Source organism: Mesoplodon mirus (genome assembly GCF_964341445.2).
Source record: "Mesoplodon mirus genome assembly, chromosome: 4".
Classification (NCBI taxonomy): domain Eukaryota; kingdom Metazoa; phylum Chordata; class Mammalia; order Artiodactyla; family Ziphiidae; genus Mesoplodon; species Mesoplodon mirus.
The window spans coordinates 173,390,220-173,405,370 of NC_138979.1; the positions used below are offsets into that span (position 1 = coordinate 173,390,220).

Sequence of the window (15,151 nt, forward strand, 5' to 3'; positions counted from 1 at the left end):
ACGACTAGGTTACTTCCCTGGGCTCAAGCCACATCAACACAGCAAATGGTGTTAGCAGCCCAACTCAGCACTCAGGGGAGTCATTTCTGTGAAAGGGACTTTACACTTTAACAGTCGAAGCAAATCAAATTTAGGATTTGAAGCCCCAAAGTGCATTTCAGGAGTTTTCTTCTCTTTTCCCTTAGCAGAACCCCAGGATGCGCATAATTTAGAGGCTTTCTACTCCCCACAGCATATCCTGCTGAAATAACAACGGAAGTCACGCTGGGGCCCTTAATGAGACAGGGCGAGAGCTCCGTGACTCCAACTAGGTAGGGTCTATGAGCCCCATGCCAGCCTGAAGAAGCTACAGAAGACAGACATTTGCCCTTCATCTTCCCAATAAAGAGTTCTCGGGGTCTACGTCTCTCAGGGAGGATTTGAGGCAGGAGATAGATGGGCCCCAGGCTGAGCAGCTGGATTTTGTCCCCTGTGGACAGATACTCCAAGATGAAGATAATATTTAGCAGAAGAATAATAGCAGAGGCTGAGCCCTGCCCAGAAAAAAGATAGAGACCACATATTTCTCATCGTTGTGGTCGAGAAGACCTTCCCAACTGCACATGCACAGAAAGGCTCCTTGGAGGTCAAAACGGGAGTGATGTCAACCTATCCATAGGCCTCTTCGCTAGAATCCATCTTGGCTAAGAGATGCGTGCACATGCTTGGGAGGACCCTGAGATAAACCAAATACGGACTCAGAACCAGGCAAAGCAAGATGACTGGCCAAAGGAAACCTGGAAGAAATGCCCCATATAGGTGATGCAAACTACCATGAGGGCACGACTCTCTCTCTGAGTCCGCCCATGTGTCTATCCACATGTACTCTTTTTCCTCCTAATAAACACTTTACTTGTTTCACTAAAAAAAAATAATAATAATAATAATTTAGGGGTTCCCTATATTTCTTTTTCCTGCTTTCCCTAACAGATACATAGTAGCGATCACAATAGCTCAAAGTAGCTGAGCTTTTTTGTTTAATCTTCAGACCTCCCTAACAAGTGGACACTATTACCATAATCATCATTTTACAAAAGGGAAGCTGAGGCCTGGGGTGACTCCCTTTCTCACCCGGGTCACACAGCCCACGGGCAGGAAAAAGATTTAACACAGGAAGATTAACTCCAGAGTGTGGGTGCCACTTGCCGGGCTTCCCCGACCCACATGGCCTCTGCTTGAACGGGAAGGGAGGCGGAGCACAGGGCAGGCACTCCAGACTTCTTTGCTGAACGGGACATGAGTCGTCTTCAAGTTTGCTTTGTCAGACTCTCTTAAATGTGGCCCCTTCACTGTATCTCGGCATGGCCCACCGATGAGGTCCCAATATGCTTCCGAACTGGTCTTACTTCCTCCAATTTCTCCTTCCTCCAACCCTACATCCTCAGCGCTCAAAGAGTTACCTTTCCAAAGAAACTTTCCATCGTGTCACTACCTTCTTAAATCTTTCAGTGACTCCCCCACTTCCCGCAGCACAAAGCCCAAACCGCTCGGAAAGGCTCTCTGGGCACCTCAAATCCAGCCCCTGCCCCCATCCCAAGCTCACCTCCCACCACCTGCCCACACCTCTCAGCTCAAGGCACAAGGACCACCTGCATCTCCCTCAATGGGCTCCACGTGCCGGTGGGATGACCTTCACGGTGGGTCCTGAATGATGAACTCCTTCCGTATTGCACGTTTCTGTTCCCATGCGTGGTGTTTAAGAGAACAGGACAGTGGTCAGACTGCCCAGGAGTGAATCTGAGATCCTCCACTCACTAATCAGGTGTCCTTGAGCGTGTAACTTCACCTCCTGCTGCCTCAGTTTCCTCCTCTGCAAGTGGCACAAAAGACTATCCTCATAGAATCGTTGTAGGGACTAAAGGAGACAAAGAGCCACGAAATCTTCCCTGACCTCTGTTTGCCTCACTGGGGCGCCATTCCAGTGATCATCGAAAAGACAAGAGATCACAGACGCTGGGGAAAATGTGGAGAAAAGGGAGCCCTCGCGCACTATTGATGGGGTTGGAAACTGGTGTAGCCACTATGGAAAGCAGTATGACGTTTCCTCAAAAAATTAAAAGCAGAACTACCAAATGATCCAGCAATTCCACTTCTGCGAACACATCCAAAGGAAAGAAAAACATTAACTCGAAAAGGTATCTGCATCCCCATGTTCATAGCAGCATTTACAGTAGAAGAGACTGGAAACAACCTGAGTGGTCATAGATTAATGGATAAAGAAGTTGTGAGTTTTACATATATATGATGTAATATTATTCAGCCATTAGAAAATGAAGGAATCCTGCCATTTGCAAAAACATGGATGGACCCTGAGGATATGCTCAGTGAAATAAGTCAGAGAGAGAAAGACAAATGCTGTATGATTTCACTTATATGTGAAATGTTTTTTAAAAAAATTCATAGGAAAAAAGATCAGAGATGGGGGGTAGGGAAAGGGGAGTTGGAGGAAGGTGGTGGAAAGGTACAAACTTCCAATTATAAGTAAGTCCTCGGGAGGTAATGTACAACTTTATGAGTATAGTTAACACGGCTGCATGCTATATATGAAAGTTGTTAAGAGAATAAATCTAAGAGTTCTCACCACAAGGAAAAACAAATTTTTCCCTTTATTGGATCTATATGAGGTGATGGATGCTAACTCAACTTTCTGCAGTAATCATTTCACAATAAATGTTCAAATCATTATGCTGTACACCTTAAACTTATACAGTGATATATGTCAATTATATCTCAATAAAACTGGGGGAAAAATAGCTCCATTCCAATGAATTCTAGTTATTGGTTTATATGCCTCTTCCTCTAGGGTTTCTCAATCTACTGCCATGTGAAACTGGATAATTCTTTGTTATGAGTGGATATGCTGGGCGTTGTTGGATGTTGAGCAGCATCCCTGGCCTCTACCCACTAGACATCTGTAGCATCTCTCCAACAATTGAAAATGTATCCAGACATTGTCAGATGTCCCCTGGAAGCAACCCCCACTCTCCACTAAGAACCACTGCTTGAAATTCTGAGCTCCTTGAATAATACTATAAACAGCAGCAGCAATATCTATCTTTTTGTTTGAGTGCGCACCACGTGCCAAGAGCAGTTCAAAGCCCTTCTCATGAATTATAGAATTTAATCCTCTCAATATCCTAAGGGTGAGGGATTTTAGGCACATTTTATTGATAATGAAATGGAATCACAGAGAAGTTCACAACTTGCTCAAGGTGTATTTTATCTTCATCTTTTCTATCCCCAACACTTAGCATGTTACCTGATGTAACAAGCTCTGTAGCAACTTAAAGAATGCATAGATGAATTAATTAATGAAACAGTCTCCTCCATAGCAGCATCTGGGTCAGGGATGGTGACCCATCTGTCACCTCTGGAGTCCCATCATACCTCATAAAAGTGGTTTAAGTCTTTGGAAAATCCCTCCCCAGCTATGGCCCTTTTAAGCTATCAAGGTATTTCATGGGGGTTAATCTCTTCCAGGTATTCTGTTTTTATTATTAATAACATGATTTACACCTTCCAGATTAGCTTTATGAGGGGTTCACTCAATCCAGCCAAGAGTCCTGATACTACCAGAAAAATACCATTGACCAGCCAGATACAACAATAAAAATATCGGTGAGATACAATAATATTATTTTACCAGCTTAGAACACACCACACTGAAAACCCTCCCAAGCACTGTGTTTCTTATGAGCACTACATACAGTGCTGCTCAGAGGCGTAGAGTGGGGAGGATGCCCCCTGGTCCAAAAGTGTGGACACTTTCATTCTATGAAGGAATCAGTGAAGGGTAAACCATATTAAATTTTTTTAACATCTTTATTGGAGTATAATTGCTTTACAATGGTGTGTTAGTTGCTGCCGTATACAAAGTGAATCAGCTATATGTATACATATATCCCCATATCCCCTCCCTCCTGCGTCTCCCTCCCACCCTCCCTATCCCACCCCTCTAGGTGGACACAAAGCACCGAGCTGATCTCCCTGTGCTATGTGGCTGCTTCCCACTAGCTATCTATTTTACGTTTGGTAGTGTATATATGTCCATGCCACTCTCTCACTTCGTTCCTGCTTACACTTCCCCCTCCCCGTGTCCTCAAGTCCCTTCTCTACGTCTGTCTTTATTCCTGTCCTGCCCCTAGGTTCTTCAGAACCCTTTTTTTTTTTAGATTCCATATATATGTGTTAGCATACGGTATATGTTTTTCTCTTTCTGACTTACTTCACTCTGTTTGACAGACTCTAGGTCCATCGACCTCACTACAAATAACTCAATTTTGTTTCTTTTTATGGCTGAGTGATATTCCATTGTATATATGTGCCACATCTTCTTTATCCATTCATCTGTCTATGGACACTTAGGTCGCTTCCATGTCCTGCCTACTGTAAATAGAGCTGCAATGAACAGTGTGGTACATGACTCTTTTTGAATTATGGTTTTCTCAGGGTATATGCCCAGTAGTGGGATTGCTGGGTTGTATGGTATTTCTCTTTTTAGTTTTTTAAGGAACCTCCATACTGTTCTCCATAGTGGCTGTAGCAATTTACATTCCCACCAACAGTGCAAGAGGGTTCCCTTTTCTCCACACCCTCGCCAGCATTTATTGTTTGTAGATTTTTTTTTTTGTAGATTTTTTGATGATGGCCATTCTGACTGGTGTGAGGTGATACATCATTGTAGTTTTGATTTTCATTTCTCTAATGATTAATGATGTTGAGCATCCTTTCATGTGTTTGTGGGCAATCTGTATATCTTCTTTGGAGAGATGTCTATTTAGGTCTTCTGCCCATTTTTGGATTGGTTTGTTTGTTTTTTTGATATTGAGCTGCATGAGCTGCTTGTATATTTTGGAGATTAATCCTTTGTCAGTTGCTTCGTTTGCAAATATTTTCTCTCATTCTGAGGGTTGTCTTTTCATCTTATTTATAAACCATAATAATTTGATCTTGACTGACACAGGTTCAGCATTTTTAACTGCTTAGCCTACAAAAAACTGTAGGTAAGCACCAGTATAAATCCTTATATCAGAGTAGATGGAGATCTTAAAGTATCCCATGTTCAGGATTGATAGTCAATGGGTATAAAGAGAAAAAAGAGGAAATGCTTTCTGTTAAAGAGCAAAGAACTCCAATGCCTTTTGACTCTGCTAAAATTCAGGAAAGTGTTGAACATAAAGCAACTGTTTAAGAGAGAGTTAAGCTTATGCTAAAGTAAACGCTACTTCAAGGGCTGTAGACTCATTGGCCGAGGCAGGGTAGAGCCAGGCAGACCTCACTTTGAATCCCAGCTCTATCATGTTGGTGGTTGGAAAGTTACTCAACCTCTTTTAGCATCAGTTCTTTACCTGTAAAATGGGTATAATTATACCAACTTAGAAGGTTGTTGGAGAGACTAAATGAGATGATGGGTAGAAGAGGCCTAGCTCATAACGGGTGCCTACTAAAGGGTATATGTTTTAATTGTTATAAAAATGATCTCAAAGGCATGCGCGCGCACACACACACACACACACACACACACACACCCTCATTTCACAGAGAAATCTTCGAGGTCAAAGGATGGGTCTTAACAGCAACACCAGAACTAGAATCTCTACCTCCTCCATTCTGTCCTTCATTCTGGCCACTGAATTCTTTCATAAAGGAGAAGGCCAAAGAATGAACAATAGAGAAATAAGGAATTAATAAATAAATGCATGAATAAGCTCAGATGTCTCATGGCATTACCAGTATTATAGATTTAGTTTGATAGCTCATCCCAAAAGCATTTTTCTGTTGGGTAGTAATTAGATGTAAAGCCACGCAGAGGCTACACATGGATGCAAAGATAATAAGATATGATCCCTTTCCTCAGGATCTCATTGTCTAAGGAAAAAAAATTCAGGCACAAGTCCAGATTCAATTCAGACCACCTTTTAGGTTATTACATGTATTGCAACTAAATAAAAAGGATCTCACCACATATCACCACAACATGTATAATAAGTTCCTTACTGAAAATTACTCCAGAATTATTTCCTCCATTCTCTACACCTTTATGAGCCTTAAATCTGGCACAAATTAGTGACAGATTGGTAGCATTTTACCATGAAAGGAGAAAAAAAAAAAAAAGACAAGGCCACCTAAGAAAGAGTGATATGAAACACTGCCCCCGACCTTTAGAATTGCAAGGTTTTATTTTTTAATAAAAACTGTAGGATATAGGTATGAAACCATATGTATTCCCAGGAAAAAAAATGTATATTTCTATTAATCTAAGAGTCAAGTCAGATTATAGAAACTAATTTAAAAGACTACAACTACTATGAAGGGGCCAGATCATAAGCAGCCTCAGAATTCCCCTACCCTATCAGTGTAGCTGGAAATAGATAAATAAACAAGCCAGCCCAGACTTGTGAATCCTACAGAATCCTAATTTGTAGTAGCCATTAGAATTTTTTTTTAGCCATTAGAATTTAACGCTGGTGGGACTTCCCTGGTGGTGCAGTGGTTAAGAATCCGCCTGCCAATGCAGGGGACACAGGTTCAACCCCTGGTCTGGGAAGACCCCACATGCCACGGGGCAACTAAGCCCGGGTGCCACAACTACTGGAGCCCACATGCCACAACTACTGAAGCCCATGCGCCTAGAGCCCATGCTCCACCACAAGAGAAGCCACCGCAATGAGAAGCCCGCACACCACAACAAAGAGTAGCCCCCCTTTGCTGAAACTAGAGAAAGCCCGCACGTAGCAACAGAGACCCAATGCAGCCAAAAATAAAATTAATTGATTTGTAAAAGAAAAGAATTTAATGCTGGTAATCCCAGAGCCAGAAGGAATTGTGAAAGCTGTCTTTTCCAGCCCTCTGTCTTCCAAACTTTAGAACCCACAGAAAGATGGGACTCTCCCTTGCCTCCATAAATGTCACCACCCCCCACCACTACTCCTCATGGCTCAGGAGGGTGTGTAGATTGGAGGCTGTCATCCTGCCTCACCTCCAAGGTGAAGCCCATCTGCTGGGCTCTAAACCACTTCCCTTCCCTCTTCCCAGGACTCGGTCCTCTCCACCTTTCACTCACTTCTCAAGCCTCCTGTTGTGCTTCCTCCTGTCATGCCACTTTAGATGACTCCCTGTCTCCCACATCCCTTCCCAGACTCACATCACCTCTGCCAAGGTCGCCCCACCCCTTCCTCTGCCTTGTTTCTGTAGGCGGGGGACCAAAGTTCTCTGCCTCCATTTTTTATAAACATTTTTTCCTTAATATCCAAGGCATGGAAGCGCTTTAGTACAGTGCCTGACACATAGTAAGTGTTCAAAAATAGCAACCTTGATTGGCCCTGTTACTGTTATCCTTATAATTTCATCCTCACAAATCCACCAAAGCCTCTTTCAAGTCACTAACACCCTACCATCCCACAGCTGGTGACCTTTTCTCTGTTCCATTCTCATTCACCTTCGACAGGTTAATACATCCCTGCTTGTTTAAAATTCTTTCTTTCTTTGGTTTCTAGGCCACCCTCTTACCCCAGCATCTCACACAGATTTAAAAGTTAATCAGCATATATAAGTGGCCTTGAATTTGAAAATCCAAAGCCCTTTGCCTGCTGCTGCCTCTGGCCACCACACGCAAAAGCACGTGATACAAAACACAGCCTGCTCCTACGTTGTACATGTGACCCCTCTTCCCCCACATTGTCACAGGTCTCCACTCAAGTGTCACCTCCCAGAGAGGACCTCCCTGACCATCAGTAGCATCTCAACCAACGGCAAAGCTCAGTGAGCCAGAAAGACAAAACCAACATCACTCTCCCCCCAACAGGTGATTCTACTGTTGACTCACTCCTTGCTCACCTGAATCAATGTCTCCAGCTCCTGTGGGCTCACACAGATATGATCCCGCAGGAATTCTGCCTTCTCCAAGGCAATAGTGTTCTTTTGGCTGCTCTCAAAGGGCTGTTCCAATGCCCGGAAGACGAGACCGCCCGTGACGAGGTAGACCACCACGACCACGAAGATGGCAACCACTGTTTTACACTTCATGACGGTCTGCAGGCCCCCCTGGGAGGCACCTTCCATTCTGGCTACCACCGTGGCTCGGGAGGAGATGGAGAGGCGTGGGGCCGCGTAATGCCCGTTAGTGGTGCCCTTGGGCTGGCACACCGGGGGCGCTGCTGCAGGAACGGCCACTGAGAAACGGGGTGGGTGAGAGGGGAAAAGAGAGTTTGTTTATAAACACAAAGCCCAAAACTTGTCGGAAACAAAGCACAGATGTCTTTCTCAAGCCAGCTTTCAAATGTGAGGATTAAAAATTGGTTCACCAAGCCTGCAGTGAGGGAATTCAATCAGTTGCTAGGTGTCTGTTGAATTCTAAAACAGTGAGCACCAGGAGTTCTAGTTTTCACAAAAAAAATAACATTGAGTCTGAAATGTTTATATTTCTCTACAAGGGTCCCAATTTGAAAGCCATGTCTCTGTTATTTCTCATTTATTTTCTCTCTTAGTTTCCTTGTTAAGTGATGTGTAAGATACACAACAAACCATGATATTTTAAAAAGAGACATATTGTTCTATTTGGAGAAGAAAAGGTAGGAGAAGGATACCCAGCAGAATTGTCCAAGTGCTGAGGGCTAGGTAATACCAAGAGTATAGAAGAGATGAGCATCTAGCAAGTTTAAAAGTTCTTTTATCCAGGTCTATGGTCACAAAACAAAAGAAGGGTGAGCTTGCTATAATGAAGAGTCAAAAACCAAACACAGTGACACTCAGATCAAGATAGAGAAGCAGGAGGACATGGAACTCACCTCCCCCTACGAACACATCAAAAATACATCTACAGGTTGAGACCTGTGCTCTTGGGAGGGGACTCAGAGGAGAAGGGAGATTTCATGGGTGGAGCCACTCCCTGGGAAGTGAGTGGTTCAAGCCACATATTGGGTGCCCCAACCCTGGGGTCCTACAAAAAGAAGACGACCCCCTGGAGGGCTGGTGGGACTAACAAGAGGATTGTGGGAAGCCTGAACTCCACTCAGGAGGAGCGTGCTTGTGCTGGCTTGCTCCTGAAGCAGGGACGAGAGGGCAAATTGAAATCAAGCAGGTGGCCAACTGGTTTCCCATGACTTCCCCAGTGTATACACCAGCCTGGTCCAAGTGAACATTCCAGCCTTGCTTGCCTCCCATCACAGCTCCACACTGGAATAAGAGCTGCCATGACCAAGGAAAGACCTTAGTCGTGAGACACTGAGGTAGCTCAAACCTGAAGCAACATCTGAGAAGGGCAGAGGCAGCCATTGCTTCACTTATACAAGTGGCACATGAGAGGCAGTCCAGATCTCTGATGGTGGCTGGACCGCCACGGACTGTACCCCAGCCCTCACTGAGTGCCTGCGCTAGCTCCTCTTGCTCCAGTACTGTTCTACTCTGGAGTGAGGGTGCCAGTGCTGGGAGGGGGAGAGCACATACTTGAAGGGAACTGAGCCGGTTTGGAAGCCCAACTCTCACGGCTTCTGCTCTAGCAACTTGGAACCTGACCCTGCTCCCCCACAGGGTGATGATGGACACTTAGCACAGAAGCTTCAGCTCACACCTGCTCCAGCCCTAGTCCTTCCATCTCCATCCCCACCTCCTACCAAGATAATAGCTGCCAGCACAACCTGAGGAAAGATATGGCTTGTGTTCACATCAAATCCAGCTCTCCCACCAAAGCCACTGGCAGACTCAGACTGTAAAGGAATGCTCCAACATAAGGAGCAATGGGTAACAGTTTTACCTAATTTCATAGAGACAGAGAGAGACAGGGAAAATGAGAAGACAGAGGAATTTTCTCAATTGAAAGAGCAAGAGAAAACTCCTGAAAAAAATAATTAATGAAATCAAAATAAACAAGTTACCAAATGAAGAATTCAAAGCATTAGTAATAAGAATACTAACTGAATTAGGTAAAAGAATAGATGAGAATTTTAACAAGGAACTAAAAAATGTATAATAAAGAACCAGTCAGAACCAAAGAATACAATAACTGAAATGAAAAACACACTAGAAGGAATTAACAGCAGATGAGGTGACACAGAAGAACATAGAAGGGATCTGGAAGACAGAATAACAGAAATCACCCAATCAGAACAGCAAAAAGAAAAATAAATTTAAAAATTAGAACAGTTTAAGAGATCTCTAGGATAACATCAAGTGTACCAACATTCACATCATAGGGGGCCCAGAAGGAGAGAGAGAGAAGGGGGTTAAGATATATTTTATGAAATTATGACTGAAATCTTCCCAAATCTGAAGAAGGAAACAGATATCCAACTCCAGGAAGAACAGAGAGTCTCAAACAAGATGAACCCAAACAGACCCACACCAAGATATATCATAATTAAAGTGGCAAAACTTAAAGATAAAGAGAGAATTCTAAAGGCAGCAAGAGAAAAACAAAGAGTCATATACAAGGTATCCCCCAGAAGGCTATCAGCTGATTTTTTCTGCAGAAACTTTGCAAGCCAGAAGGGAGTATCATGATATATTTTAAGTGCTGAAGGGGAAAAACCTGCAACCTAGAACACTCTATCCAGCAAGATTATCAATTAGAATTGAAGAGAGATAAAGAACTTCCCAGATAAGCAAAAACTAAAAGAGTTCATCAATACTAAACCAACCCTAAAAGAAATGTTAAAGGGTCTTCTCTAAGTGGAAAAGAAAAGGCTACAAGAAGAAGTATCTATAGGAAAGGAAAAATACCACTAGTAAAGGAAAATATACAGTAAAGGCTGAGGATCAACTGCTTAAATAAGCTAGTACAAAGATTAAAAGACAAAAAAGTTGTAAAATCAAGTATAACTACAATAATCAGTAAAGGGATAAACATGAAGATGAAAAATATTACACAAAAATAAAATATGTGGGAGAAGAAAAAATGTAGATCTTTTAGAATGTGTTTGAACTTGAAGAACTACCTGTTTAAAACAAATAGATACAGGTCAACACATATGAACCCCATGGTAACCACAAGTCAAAACCTACAACAGATACACAAAAACAAGAGAGAAAGGAACAAGCATACCACTAAAGAAAGTCATCAAATAAGCAAAGGAACTAAAAGAAGAAGAAAAGAACAAGGAAGAACTATAAATACAATCAGAAAACAAATAACAAAATGACAATAAGTACATACCTATCAATAATTACTTTAAATGTCAATGGACTAAATGTTCCAATCAAGACATAGGGTGGCTGATTGGATAAGAAAACAAGACTTACCTATATGCTGCTTACAAGAGACTCACTTCAGAACTAAATACACACACAGACTGAAAGTGAGGGCGTGGAAAAAGATATTTCATGCTAATGGCAATGACAAGAAAGCAGAGGTAGCAATACTCACATCAGACAAAATAGACTTTAAAAGTCTGTAACAAAAGACAAAGAAGGGCATTATATATTGATAAAGGGATCAATACAAGAAGAGGATATTACATTCATTAACATATATGCACCCAATACAAGAGTACTTAAATATATAAAGCAAATATTAACAGACATAAAGAGAGAAATTGACAACAATACAATAATATAGGGGACTTTAACACCCCACTTACATCTATATATAGATCATCTAGATAGGAAATCAACAAGGCAACAGTGGTCTTAAATGACACAATACCAGTTGGGCTTAATAGATATATATATATAAGACATTCCACCCAAAAACAGCAAAATACACTTTCTTTTCAAGTGCACACAGAATGTTCTCCAGGATAGGTCACATGCCAGGCCACAAAACAAGTCTCAACAAATTTAAGAGGATGGAAATTATATCAAGCATTTTTTCCAACCAGGAAGTATGAAACTAGAAATCAACTACAGAAAGAAAAATGGGGAAAGCACAAATCCACAGAGACTAAACAACATGCTACTAAAAAACTAATGAGTCAACAAAGAAATCAAAAAGGAAATCAGAAAAAACCCTGAACAAATGAAAATGAAAACACAACTTTCCAAAATCTATGGGATGCAGCAAAAGCAGTTCTAAGAGGGAAGTTTATAGCAATACAGGCCTCAAGAAACAAGAAAAATCTCAAATAAACAACCTAACCTTTCATCTAAAGAAATTAGAAAAAGAAGAACAAACAAAGCCCAAAGTCAGCCCAAGGAAGGAAATAATAAAGATCAGAGAGGAAATAAATAAAATAGATACCAAAAAGTAATAGAAAAATCAATGAAACCAAGAGTTGGTTTTTTGAAAAAATAAACAAAATTAATAAACCTTTAGCTAGGCTCATTAAGAAGAAAAGAGAGAAGACCCAAACAAACAAAGTAAGAAATGAAAGAGGAGAAATAACAACTGATAGCACAGTGATACAATAAGTCATAAAAGAATACTATAAACAGTCATATGCCAACAAATTGGACAACCTAGAGGAAATGGACAAACTTCTAGAAATGTACAGCCTGCCAAGACTGAGTCAGGAAAAAAAGGCAACGTTAACAGACGTAAGATTGAAATTATAATAAAAAAAAATCTCTCAGCAAACCAAAGTCCAGGATGGGTGGCTTCACGGAGGAATTCTACCAAACATATAAATAAGAGCTAACACCTTTCCTTCTCAAAATATTCCCCTCTAAAATTGTAGAGGATGGAACACTCCCAAATTCATTTTATGAGATCACCATTACCCTGATACCAGATAAAGATATGAAAAAAAGAAAATTACAGACCAATATCTCTGATGAATATAGACACAAAAATCCTCAACAAAATATTAGCAAATCAATTCCAACAATACATAAAAAGGATCATACACCATGATCAAGTTGGTTTTATTCCAGGGTCACAGGATGGTTCAACATTTGAAAATCAATCAATGTGATACATCACATTAACAAAAGGAAAGATAAAAATCACACGATAATCTCAATAGAAGCAGAAAAAGCATTTGACAAAATTCAACATCCATTCATGATAAAAACTCTCATTAAAGTGTGTAGAGAGGGAACATATCTCAACATAATAAAGGCCATTTATGACAAACTCACAACCAACATAATACTCAACAGTGAAAAGCTGAAAGCTTTCCCACTAAATTCAGGAAGAAGACAAAGATGCCCACTCTCTCCACTTATATTTAACATAGTATTGGAAGTCCTAGTCACAGAATTCAGACAAGATAAAGAAGAAAAATGTATTCAGATTGGAAGGGAAGAGGTAAAACTATCACTATTTGCAGATGACATGATACTCTATATAGAGGAACCTAAAGTCTCCACACAAAAACTATTAAAACTGATAAATGAATTCAGCAAGGTTGCAAGATATAAGATTAATAAACAGAAATATGTTGTGTTTCTATACACTAATAATGAAATATCAGAAAAAGAAAGTTTTTTTTAAATCCCATTTAAAAATCACATAAAAATACCTAGGAATGAACTTAACCGAGGAGGTGAAAGACCTATACTATGAAAACTCTAAAATGCTGATGAAGGAAATTGAAGATGATTCAAAGAAATGGAAAGATATCCCATGCTCTTGGATTGGAAGAATTAATATTGTTAAAATGTCCATACTACCCAAAGCAATCTACAGATTTAATGTAATCCCTATCAAAATACCAGGGACATTTTTCACAGAACTAGAATAATCCTAAATTTTATATGGAACCACAAAAGATCCCAAATTGCCAAAGCAGTCTTGAAAAGAAAGAACAAAACTAGCAGTGTCATGCTCCCTGACTTCAGACTATACTACAAAGCTACAATAATCAAAATAGCGTGGTACTGGCACAAAAACCATAAAACTCTTAGAAGAGAACATAGGCAGAACCCACTTTGACTTAAACTACAGCAATATTTTTTTGGATCTGCCTCCTAACGTAAAAGAAATAAAAGCAAAAATAAACAAATGGGACCTAATTAAACATAAAAGCTTTTGCACAGCAAAGGAAACCATTGACAAAACAAAAAGACAACCTACTGAATGGGAAAAAAGATTTGCAAATGATATGATCGATAAGGGGTTAATATCCAAAATAGATAAACAGCTCACACAACTCAATATCAAAAAACCAAAAAACTCAATTAAAGATGGGCAGAAGACCTGAACAGACATTTTTCCAATGAAGATATACAGATGGCCAACAGGCACATTAAAAAATCCTCAACATCACTAATCATCAGAGAAATACACATCAAAACCAAAATGAGATATCATCCCACACCTGCCAAAATGGCTATCAACAAAAAGTCTACAAATAACAAATGTTGGCAAGGATGTGGAGAAAAGGGAACATTAATACACTGTTGGGATTGTAAATTGGTATAGCCACGATGAAAAACAGTATAGAGGTTCCTCAAAAAACCAAAAATAGAATTACCATATGATCCAGCAATTCCACTGTTGGGTATATATCTGAAGAAAATGAAAACACTATTTCGAAAAGATACATGCACCCCAATGTTCATAGCACCTTTACTTACAACAGCCAGGATATGGAAGTGCCCATCAACAGATGAATGGATAAAGAAGATGTGGTATATACACACAATGGAATATTACTCAGCCATAAAAAAGAACGAAATTTTGCCATTTGCAACAACACGGATGGATTTGGAGGATATTTTGCTTAGTGAAATAAGTCAGACAGAGAAGGACACATACTCTATATCACTTATATGTGGAATGTAAAAAAAAAACTAGTAAATACAACAAAAGAGAAACAGACTCACAGATATAAAAAACAAACTAGTGGGCACTTCCCTGGTGGCGCAGTGGTTAGGAATCCGCCTGCCAATGCAATGGACATGGGTTCCAGCCTTGGTCCAGGAAGGTCCCACATGCCACGGAGCAACTAAGCCCATGCGCCACAACTACTGAGCCTGCGCTCTGGAGCCCGCGAACCACAACTACCAAGCCCACGTGCTGCAACTACTGAAGCCCGTGCACCTAGAGCCCATGCTCCTCAACAAGATCAGCCACTACAATGAGCCCGCACACCGCAACAAAGAGTAGCCCCAGCTCACCACAACCAGAGAAAGCCCGCATGCAGCAACAGAGAGCCAACACAACCAAAAATAAATAATTTTTAAAGAAAACAAACTAGTGGTAACCAGTGGGGCAAGGGAAGAGAGAAGGGACAAG

General features: G+C 40.9%; 1 protein-coding gene across 2 annotated transcripts in view; it reads right to left on the reverse strand.

Annotated features, from left to right (window-relative positions):
- KCNK10 (potassium two pore domain channel subfamily K member 10) overlaps positions 1-15,151 on the reverse strand; it is a gene marked incomplete at both ends in the record, with an annotated part of 141,481 nt that overhangs the window by 64,679 nt on the left and 61,651 nt on the right. For both annotated transcript variants that reach the window (XM_082619306.1, XM_082619305.1), the window contains one exon: positions 7,876-8,210. In XM_082619306.1, coding sequence (XP_082475432.1) covers positions 7,876-8,210 — 335 coding nt within the window. The remainder of the gene's footprint in view (positions 1-7,875; positions 8,211-15,151) is intronic.